General features: G+C 30.6%; 1 protein-coding gene across 2 annotated transcripts in view; it reads right to left on the minus strand.

Annotated features, from left to right (window-relative positions):
* Positions 1 to 1,996: 1,996 nt before the first annotated feature.
* The window catches only part of LOC140062488 (nonsense-mediated mRNA decay factor SMG5-like), a 71,802-nt gene continuing 61,738 nt past the window's right edge, over positions 1,997 to 12,060 (minus strand). The window contains exons 17-20 of one of the 2 annotated variants that reach the window (XR_011847487.1): positions 9,708 to 9,798; positions 8,653 to 8,733; positions 7,525 to 8,366; positions 1,997 to 2,517 (exon numbers count right to left, since the gene is read on the minus strand). Coding sequence is in view for 1 of the 2 variants with exons in the window: in XM_072108728.1 (XP_071964829.1) it covers positions 8,156 to 8,366; positions 8,653 to 8,733; positions 9,708 to 9,798 (383 nt within the window). In the remaining variant the exon portion in view is untranslated. Of the gene's footprint in view, positions 2,518 to 5,674; positions 8,367 to 8,652; positions 8,734 to 9,707; positions 9,799 to 12,060 lie in introns of those variants that run through there. The other variant, XM_072108728.1, reaches the window with a different exon arrangement.

Consider the following 12,060-nt stretch of genomic DNA (forward strand, 5'->3'; position numbering starts at 1 on the left):
GAAAAAAACAAAAGGAGAATATAGTTCAGAATATAGATTGTTAATTTCTAATTTTATATACCTAAATGCTTTGAGCATTAATTACAGAAAATGGGCCAAATAAAAAAAAAATGTACTACAGTAGGTTCACATCCCTAAAAATGTGTTGTATTCTGTTATAATTTGAATTTGTACCTTTCTAAACTGATTTAAAACAAATAAAAGCTATGGGGTGGATTGCTATAAGCGGTCTATAACCGGTCTTAGCGCTTAGCCGGCTATAATTCGTGACGTAGCAAGTAGTCTTATATTATAGACCATTGCTATACCGCGGTCTAACCTGTAAATGGTCTTTAAAATTAAAGCCTACTCGAAGGAGTCTTAAAACAGTCTTAAACCTCTTTTTTTGTTGCTTTTACGTATGATTTATCGTCAAAGATAACCAATTAAACGAGTTTTAAGTGTTAAATCAAATAATAACGGTGATTTTATTCTTATATAGGCCTAGAATAGATTTTCTCGCGTATAAATGTACGTACTGTTATGATTGTGAATTGAACAAGCGTGACGAACATTACCTTATTTGGTATTCTACGCGCAAAGTACGCCCTCAATTTGTTACTTTACGTGGTCTTATTTAAGACTGTTTTATAGCAATGGTCTAACAGGGGTGGCTTTAGTAAAACCGTCTATCTGATAAAGCCGGCTTTAATCGGGGAGTTAAGACTGTTTTATAGCAATCCACCCATGATGTAATCAATATATGCAGAGCAATTGCTTATACTTTAATTATGGAACTAAATTGAATAAAATGAATGCTATGTTATAGATTGTCGAAAAAAATAGCTAATAGTATGGTATGGAATGGTATGCTTTTATTATGGAAAGTGTTGATTTACATTATGTATCAAAAATTATTTTATTATAATGATAATCTGAGATTATCTCAAATTTTGATCAAGATTTTACAGAATGAGTTAAATCTTTTTTTATAACTAAAACTAAAAGATATGGAATGGAAATGGCAACCATGAACAAACAAAGCTTTATACTTGTGGCGTCTGAAAAACACACGGTTAACCAGTATTGTTACTAGTGTATATCATTTTGCAAACATGTAACATGATGGAATTGGAAAATTCAAAAAGTTCCCCCTTATTTAAATTAAAAAATTAATAAATGTCTATATCTTATAGGTTCTTTAAAAAACCACTTCCTTATAATATTGAAAATTTCATGTTCATATGGAATGAGAAAAGGAAAACAATGGATTGGCTCCCACAAGTAGTGATAGATGATCGGCAGGGTGATACACGGAGAGTGATAGCCAATCACTGGGATTGATAGCATATTACCTTTTGGGATTCCATACAATATTCAGCTTTATAAAGCGAACAAAACATTAACAGTAGCCTATAACAGTGTGGTCTATATTCTACATAATTAATTATTAACCTTAGTAGAAAAACAGACCTTCTTTTATTATTAAGATGATAATCGACTGCAATCCAACGACCCTTTTAGCATAATTGACATTGTAAATTATGTATGCAAATTGTATAAGCAAACACTTCAAATACACAAAATAAAAGCCTTTTATTGACTAGAAGATGAACTCATGTGCACTCAAGCATGTTATTGGGAAAGATGTTACCAACAGAGGGCAGCCTTACATTAAATATAATGTAAGCGTTAGTTTAAGTGAATAGGAGAGGTGGGAGTGGCCAAAGATTATAGTACTGTAGTTCTATAATATAAATATTGGAGTGGCCCAATTGATGCAACAGATTTTGTTGCAATAATTATAAATTCTACAAAGTGAAAATAAATAAATTTTTATGTAGTTTTAAGATATTAATATTGCATAGGACAACCATTAGTGAATCTGTAGGCTATAAATTATTGATTAGAAATGATAGAAATAGCATCTTTAAAATTTACTAAAACAAAATAAACAGAGTGAAAATCTTCCTTCGGATCTTTACAATAATATTCCAGAAGTAATTTAGTAATAAATGCCAACATTTCATGTAAAATTTCATGTATTTTAGTGTGAAGGACAAAAATGATTTCCTCTTCGTATTGGATTTCTTGTCTAAACGAGGAAGGTAATAACCTGCCAACTCTCATTACAATGTTACTTATTCTAATTACCATTACCATCAAAACTATGTGCAAGCAATACAAGTTTAAAGTTGCTTAACATAGGTTAAGTATAATCATATTATTTTCAACAATGTTGTCCTTTGGGTATAAATGGTGAGTAAACGAAGTTCGATTTGTCTTGAGAATCATCTTAACAGGTCAAGGTACACTGTTACTAGAATGAGTGAACAAGTGTTTGTCTAACGGCTGTTCTTGACTGTTCAGTTTTCTAACAAGTTGCGGTGATCAGAAATGTACGTAGGAAACCGACTCACATCCGTGGGAAACCTCTGGGACGTTAGATGTTTCACATCCCATGAATACACCTGCTTTTATTGGTATGTGCGATGTAATACTGACAGAACCTGTAAACTGACAGGGGCATATTTCAACCTGTTGAGAAATCAGAGTTACCTTGGAATTGTTTACCTACAACAATCTATATTCTAAAAATTAAAACCAACATTTCAAAATAAATTTAAAATACTACTAAAATTAATACAATATATATATATTTAGTTAATTGTGATTGATTTGTTAAAAATAAATTCTTAAATTCATTTATATTTAGTATTTAATACCGTATAATAATTATTATGGTTTGTTTTTTTTTTTTTGTTTTTTTTTTTTCTTTATTCTGATACAAAATCAATAGGATAAAAAACACAAAAAGTACCGAGACGGCAAACTTATTTCCATTGTGGTCCTAAACAAATATAACAGAATAAACAAGGAAAACCACAATAACTTAAACATAATACACAAACAAATAGCAAATTAAATTTCTAAATGTTGTTTACTAGTAGTAGTTATACCCAATAAATTGAAGACAAATTGGAAAAAAGAGCATTTCAGTTTCTTCTTGGAGCTGATCTCTGATGCGGATCAGGGGAATAGAAAAGGGCATTGGTTCAACTGTTCTGGGTAGCTAAATAAATGCTCCATTAAGTGCCTGGTAATCAAGTGAAAAATTAGATGAAGGAACTAAGGGTATGTATATATATTCTGCCATGTATACATGCTGAACTTGCTTTATTTATTTTTTTGCCAACATCACTTTCATTAAAAAAGAAAAACAAACAACAAGGTGTTTAGAACCCTGGTCTACCAAATGGAAAGCTTAACACTAAGCATTCAGCCAGAGAACTAACTTGCAGAGTGCCATCTCCAAGGTCTTAATTTATGCCATATATAATTAATTTCATGCATATATATGATCTCTGCCTAAAAACAATGGATCGAAAAATAACGCTGCATTGATTGAAGATTCTTATCTATGCTTACGTCACACATCATTCATTTATGCCATATTGATATCATTTTGCATTCATGATTTCTGCCTTAACATGTTGGAAAGAAAATACAGTACTGCAATCTCTACTTCTCCGTCCCTCTTTATTCAATAGCAGAAAACACTTTTCTGAATATGTTTTGTTATCAAGAGAAAGAACAATGAGGCAATTATCTGATTAAGTTTGACCTAATAATAATCTCTGTTTGGTGGTTTCATTTCTGTAAAAGTACAATTTCATGTTCTCTAATGAGTTGGTTAAAAGAATTGTTTGTATCAAATGAGATATAAACACAGAGGCAAAAGTGAAACTTCCTGACTAATATAGATCTATCTAAGTAAACAAAGGAAATAGAGCAATTAAATTAACCTTCATTTTATTGTCAACTCATGCATAGAACATTTTCACATTCTATTAGTATTACATAAAACAATCTGTGAAATTAGAAAATGTTGTTATATTAAATTTATATAAATGCTTGATCCAGGATTCTGAAATAGAGTTGAGTCCAGGGCCTAAATGTTTTATCTTTTGCATTGCAATTAAAACAATTTATGGGAGGAAGGAAGGGTATGTGCCAGACTCGCTTCCCCACCCTATAATTGTAATAATTAGGCATAAATTAAAATTATTTTATCTAATAAAAAAGCACAATTATAAGGCCAGTTCTGAGCAAAATTACAAACAATTATGTACTTCTTTTAAACAAAAATTGTGACAAGAAACTGAAAGAAAGATTTCAAGCTCCCCTCCTCCTTAATTTTAAGAAATATCACAAGATCTACACTTGTCTAGGTAAAACCCTCTAGGATGTTAAATATGGAAATCGAAATCATATTAGACTAAATTTTGTAATCTCTACTAGCATTTGCTATACTATAAGTCACCCGTATGATTCAAGGTAAAATCAACTGTAATTATGCCAATTCTTAAGTCTCTTCTTTGACTCATGTTTAATATTTTGGTTATAGATTATTAATCTTAATCTTTTAAATGATTTTTCTTTTACGAGACAGAAACGCGTTACAAGGTTGTCTGTGCTAACTTGTAAAAATCAAGTAGGACTGACATCAAACATCGCAAGGGCCCCCATGAGCTTAACATTATAAGAGGAGATATATATCAAAGTATTACTTAAATATAACATTTATGTTGTGACTTCATAAAATTGCTTTTCATGAATCTGACTAATACAAGTGTGATTCCTATATAGTTCTGAATACAACTTTGAAACAAGAATTTTACATTGCTTAGCAAATTTCTAGAGTTTACACACAACTCACACACCATACAAAATGTCGGTGTTGACGTCTGGTGTGTAAACTTTGGAGTTTTGCCATAGGCTTTTTAAAGGGTATTAAAGAGTTGTTCTTTTGCATCTTACACCATACTAGGTCACATTTTAGTGTTCGACAGACTTGATTCAGTAGTTTTGAATAAACAAAACTTCTGCTTGAAATGTAAAGTGCACTGGAAGTCCTCCTCCAGCTCTCAATATCACCAATTAGTCTTTTTCAAAGCTTCATATCATGGTTTATGAAACATTTTTAGTCCTCCATTTTAATGTTTCCATTCACATTGCAAATTTTAAGAACCATTTTTGTTTATGTTCTTGCATTTAATAACTTCATACAGTAATACTCCATGGTAATACCATCATTTTTCAAAAACAAACAATTCTAATTAATTTTAAAGCAGACATTTAAGTGAGTTTTCACTCCTGTGGTGTCTAGACATACAAATTAAACAGATACTGACAAGTACATTAAAGTTGCCAAAACTCACTCTCACCACAACCTAAAACAATCTTAACAATGAATTCGTTTTGCAAGTTTCTAATATTATAAATTACTATTATTAACAGTAATATTTTGCAGTAAAAAGTGCAATAAGTATTTTCGTTTAAATTGATTTTTTTCATCTCCAAGAACAGAGTAATATTGAACATTATGGCATTCAAACCATAAAAATCCAGCATTAAGAAGTTAATACTCTTTCATCAATTCAGAAGGGACTTCAGATGAACAAAACAAGAAATGAAATTAAGTCTTACATATTTCATTTAAGGAATTATCTGTTTTGTCGATTGGGTTAAAACTCTCATTAAATGAAAAACACAATAATAAAATATGAAAAAGTAATCTGAAAAAAATAGTGAATCTATATCAACGTTCAAAACTGAATGTTCATAAATATTTTTGAATGTGAAATTTTGACAAAATTGTTCCAAATCCAACAAAATCCTCACAAACTGCATTTACAAAATAAAAGTACTCTCACTCATGCTTTTTACTCAAAACGTCCTCTATCTCCAAAAAATAAACTGCACAACTGCCATTCATCTATGTTAGAATATCATTTTTTCAAAATGTCTTTGGGACAGCCCACATTCAGTAATTCTAGGCCATTTCCATACCTCAAAATTAGATTCCAGAGAATGTGGAGAATGTAATAAAAAAAAATAGGTAGCAGTCTATGTCTGTTTTATATCTATATATATATACATAAGCACAGAAGACACAAGCATTCATATTTCCACTTTCAACTCAATTTATTGTGATCAAGTACAATCTCTAAATTATCAATTTAAATTAGAAATTGTATCTGCTAATATGATTATTTTCAAATAAATTTAATAAACACTGATCTATGTAGATAATTTGAGGTTGTCACCATCCCCGAATGATGATGGAAACTAGTATTATAATAACTGTAATATTGATCATCATTATTAGAAACTAAAAAATTATTCAATAAACATCTACTGCTGTCCAACCACATACAGACATCAATGCATGTATGTTATAACTTGCCAGTGGTCTAAAAACATCCAGAAAGTCAGTATTCAAAATTTGTATTCTTTCACAAATTGATCAGTTGGTATTCTTACTCAATCAAAAAATTAAGATTATTAAAAATTGATTACGAACGAAATGTAATACTGTTAAATAGTCTGCGTAATTGTATTACATCCTCTAAAACCATTTGCAGTCCATGCCAATTTCTTATTACGGAGTTTCTTTATGCAACAGAGAAAATAGGCTATATATTGAAGTTTTAAAAGAAAAAAACACAATGAAAAAATGTCATTGGCTATATATCTTGAGATAATACAATGAAAAAAGTCTGTCGCTGTGTATTTTGAGCTGTTACGTAACCTATCAACTACACTTTTCATTTGTTATAATACCACAGTGGGCAAAAATGAAAAGACTTTAGGTTTGTCGGCTAAGTTGAAATAATGCCTCAATTATGATTTGGCTTCCATGTTTTCTTTTCTTTTTTTAAGGCAAACTGCCTTCTTTGTTCTTTTCTTTTTTCAGGCAAACTGCCAAGGATAGCCATAAGCGAAATCCATCCTGTTCACAAAGCAAACATACACACAACGCCTTTAGAAAATATCCTGACATGTGATGAGATTTGAACCCAATACACTCTGATCGGAAGCCGGGCATCTTAATCATCAAGCTACAATCCATGTTCAGAAAATGTTCAATCCAATGGTTATCAATGATAGTTAATTTAACATATACAAAACCATGTAGTAGTAAAAAACTGTTACAAAGCCATGTTATGTAATGAATTCTTAGAATCCAGGCCAACAGGCAAACAAGTTTCTAACAACATCCCATCAAGTGCACATCAACCCATGACATTTGAAGCCTTCTAACTAGAAAAATGCTGCTCGACTCATTGACAGATTTAATTATAATTGTTCTTCCTTCATTAAATGATGCTTGTATTGATATTCTATTTAATAAATTAAATTATCAACCATTTTTGTTTAAAAATCAGTAAACATTTTGTGTACGCCCGAAATGCTCTATTTGGTTACGTTGTTAGTTTGTGTAATGTGCATGGGCCATTCAACGGAAAATTTAATATCAGCAGATGTATTCATAGACTCTCTTCTCCCAGACGTGATTTAGTGTGTGCGCATGCCCAGTCCAAGTTTACAATTTCCCATTTTTTAGTCTTCGTAAGTAATAGCACCCGCATTGATACTGTTTTGTAATGATTCCGTCCTGGACTATAACTGCCTAAAGACGCGGCGCGAAAAAATAATGAAATAGAAATACCATATGAATGAACTTCTTTAAGTACAAACCTTTTAGATGTATAATTTCTACAGGAACATTCTTGTTGATAACTTCTGCTAGACATCACAACATTCTCTTTACTTCTTTGAAAGTTTCTTCCACTGGATTTTACAATAAATCTATCTAGAGTTGGTCATTCTTTCTGACTCTGTATACAATAAATTTAGAATTCTCCTTTATTTTTTATTCTCACAAGATTTATATCTGAAGCCAATTATGTATGTATGTTCACTTTGCTCGATGTGTTCATGTATGACCATCATGACTTTATACTTAGTTACATGCATAGTAGTTGTTTTGTATGTTTTCTTGCAGTAACATCCTTAGAGTTCAATCTTCTGGTTTTGCATATTAAGTTGATATTCTAGTCCATTTTTTTTCTCGACACAATTTCAAAATATCTAGTGCTCACTCTGTGTTCTATTTGCAGATGGTCTGTGTTGATCCTCTTGCTACCAGTCATCTCTGTTTCTTCCATTTAGTGAGGACAACTCTTTGAGTAAACTTCCTTAATTCTGCTCTTTTCCACTAACCTTACCATGAATTAAAGTAAAGGTAAAATATGTAGACATAGCTGAAGTAGTAGTAGCAGCATTCTTTGACTCAGATCATTCCCTTGGATCCATGCTTCCATATCCGTCATCCCTGTGTTTTCCATTTAGCATGGAAAACAGTCACATTCTCAACATTGATTCCTTCAGATCTTGTGTTCTGGATGAGAGCGTGTAAAATCTCTGGCAAGGTCTGCTCAATCTTGTAGCTGGTGAGGATTGTAACCATTCCACTGGAGTCATACTCGGAACTCTGATGAGCAAAGTATCGGCAACAGTCCAAGATACCATAGAATGACCTATAGAGATTTACAATTTAATTATTATGTTATCTTAATGATTTTATTTTGTATTATATTTATGTAATTAATTTGTACATGATTTGCTTGATATCTTCTAAAAGAATTGGAAGTTAAGATCAATAGGCATGTAGTTGCCTTTTCGTCCATATTTCACTCTATATATTGATGTTTTTTACTATATTTTCTTATGGGTAAATAAAAGAAACCTTTAACTTATAACAATATTGCAGTAAATTATGATTATTGATTTTCATCATTTATGAATCAAGAAAACAAATATTACCAAACTCGCTTATCCTCATTCTTTGTCTTCTTTCTTTTCACTGATTTAACAACCTCATTTTCCTTCTGAGCTCTCAGGTACCTACAAAGATTGTTATTAACTTCAGAAATGCTTTAAAATGAAAAGCAATGAACAAACCATTTTGATGATTCATAATGTAATTTGAGAAACTTTCATAACATCTGTACATATCATAGCCTCTGCTAAAATGTATGTCTTAATAATTTCCTTTTCAAAAGTGCTTAATTACGAAAATGAAGATGATACTAGAGTTGACAGGAGGTAGGTAAAGGTATTGCAGTATAGCATGTAGCTTGTGTAAGGCAAAAGACAAGAAAAAGAAATTGGCAAAGAAATTGTATACAAGTCAGGCAGTATTAGATAGATTCAGAATGCAATTTAAAAGTCAATCAGTTGCATAAAAAAATGAAACACAGACGAAGCGATTTTGTTTTAGACATAATTCAATGTAAATAAGCTTTTTCATTTGTTGAATTCATCCAACATACCACAGAGAAATCAAAGAATCAGGACAACATGAGTTTTCTAAAAATAGGTAAATTAAAGCATTTACTTGTTTGAATTGATTTCTTTAAAGTATAACATATTTGTGAGAAATGGTAACAAGCTGCACACTTAAGTCTACCCTAAGACTTACTTATTTTTATTTCGGACAGATTTTAGTTTTTTGTTATAAGTCTGAACTGAATGTTAGTAAATCAATTGCTTTTATTAGTTCTAGTCTTGTTTACTCTTATTCTACAACCTTAAATACATAATGAAATACAACTCTTTTTATCAAACCAATGGTAACAATAAAAAAAAAATTGTGATTCATTTGTGATTACAAACAAGATGAAAATTTACAATCATTTTAAAACTGTAAGTACATTTTTTAATAACATAAGAAAAAAAAAGTTTTTATGGTATTAGAAGTGAGCACAAGTTGACCGTCTCATCCGATGATTTTTATTTTTACTCAGGGGATGGACCAAATATAAACTAACTTCAAAATTCCTACAAAAAACAGAAAGAAAGTTATTAAGGTGACGAACCTGTTTCCTTTGTGGAACTCTCTCTCGAGGTACTTGATCGTGTCTCGGGCGCCCTGCTGAGTTTTCTTGCTCATGTCCAAAGTATCAATCACTAAAACGACAAATAAAAAAGCATATCACTTGCCTATCAAAAGCGACACCGTTTGTGATGCCACATTTGAAAATGAAAGCTTAATTTGAAATCAGATTTTTTTTTTTCTGTTAATACCAATTTTATTAAATGATTGACAGATATAATAATTGATAGATGGAATGATTCATTTTGACAGATTTTTAGAAGTTTTTTTTGAAAGGTCTATTTATTCAATTCTAACAAATTGTCTTTAATATTTGCAAATCATGGTAGAAAACAGCTAGGAAACCTTAGAAATACCATTTATGGAAAAGTGATGAAACTTTAAAGATTTAAGAAAGCTGGTTAGATTTAGGCCCAAAAAATAAAAGACCAAAACTAAAATGAGTAAAGAAGTAGTGTTTTAACTTTTAAAAACCCTTTATTTTTCATTATTGTAACATAATCTTAATATTATTCAATCTATCTAAAAGGTAAAAATTGACACACATACAAACAACAACTACAAAACCTGTTTATATGCCAATACATTTTTTTTAGAAATTTCAGAGAATAAAAAAACAACAGCATCTTATTTTCTATTACAAAATGTATTTCTTTATTTCAAAAATTGAAAATAGTATTAACAATGATAACAATTGCTAACTAATACAAAGTAGATTTGCATCAGGGAGCAAAGTTAATAGGTCAGATGTTTGCTCTCCTCTGATGTTAATTGTACGTCTGGATGATACATTGAAAACATCAGTACAATTACATCAGAGCAAAACATCTAAAGGTTGCAGCCAAGATGTGCAAAAATATATACACTTTGAATGAGATGTGAGGAAAAACAAGGGTACCTTAAACCTTGAAACTTAACAAATTTAATAAAGAAAATATATTACTTTACAAAATCTTTAGTTTTAAGTCTGTAGAAAGATACACTTTCCATGTTTATTAAACTAACTTTTACCCAAGAGAGCCTTAAGATGTCTTTAAATTAAATTTGAAAGGAACAAACTAGCAGGGCTGTTACTATGCGTTTCTCCATGTTGACATTTCTGACACAAATCAAATCAGAAACCAAGCTTCAAAATAAAACTTCGTTTAAGAATCTGTTTTTATTAGTGTATTATTAAACAGTTGTTATCAAAACTCCAATTTTATGACAGTTGAACTACAGAAATTTGATTATTTGTACATAATTTCTGACACCTTAATTTCCCTTGAGCCCACTGGGGGCAGCAGAACTCACTAAAAAAATATTTCCCTTTTCTATTCTATTCTTTAATTCTTTATTTATTATTCATATTCGCTTTTATTTGTTAAAATATTTATGAGATGAGTAGTAGTAATTAGTCTTGTTTATTTTATTTCATTTATATGTAATTTTTACTTTCTATGGACCAGAGATTCCGAAATAAAAGATTGAATGAATGAATGAATTTCTTCCCATGGCCTAAAAATTGTAAAATGAAAAACTTAAACTTATGTCCAATTTTTTGCGTATTGAAATTGAGGGAGGTCCTGGTTGGCTCTCCACCCTGAATCAGGCTATGCCTTTCCTCCTGTAGTAATTCTCACTAAAAAAGGTTAAACTCTTCTAACACTTTGATTTCCATTTTAAATCCAATCCTCAACATACAAATACTTTAACATCAAGGGGAAATGCTTTTACCCCTTATAGTCACTGTACAGGATGCAAACTGTAATTCTCAAATTCAAGAGAAAAAAACACACCAAAACTTTGTATTAAAACATAATTTCATTATAAATAGCTTTTAAACACAACCTTGAAAAAAGGAAAAAGAGTTTCTTATAGACGACTGTGACAAATTACTATCTAAACCTTGGTATTAATGTACAGCCTCTCACAACTGTATAATATTTGATTAAACTTTGGCAAATGCACTCAGTATAGGCGTTAAACGAAGCATGACCAATTGAATCAATTAAAGGTCAGATGTAATTTTGATTGGTTCATTATTTCCGAGCTGTAGCAGTAATACTGACTATAATTAACCAATTAGGAGCTTTTAATTACAATTTCATTATGGTGTCAGACATGGAAACTGCTTCGTGTTTATAATGTGTATGCAGATTGAGTGGTGATTTATATTTTATTACTCACCACTTATAAAAACAAACTTTCATTTTTGTCTTAATGCTGACACCAACGATATTCTCTATTTGCCAAGTTAAAATATTTACTGTATATCACCATGTCGGGAATCTCTACCAAAACTGGAGATTTTTTTGGTAAATGTCCAAAATGTAAAATTAAAACTGACAAATTAG

Source organism: Antedon mediterranea, chromosome 11 (assembly GCF_964355755.1).
Source record: "Antedon mediterranea chromosome 11, ecAntMedi1.1, whole genome shotgun sequence".
Lineage (NCBI taxonomy): Eukaryota > Metazoa > Echinodermata > Crinoidea > Comatulida > Antedonidae > Antedon > Antedon mediterranea.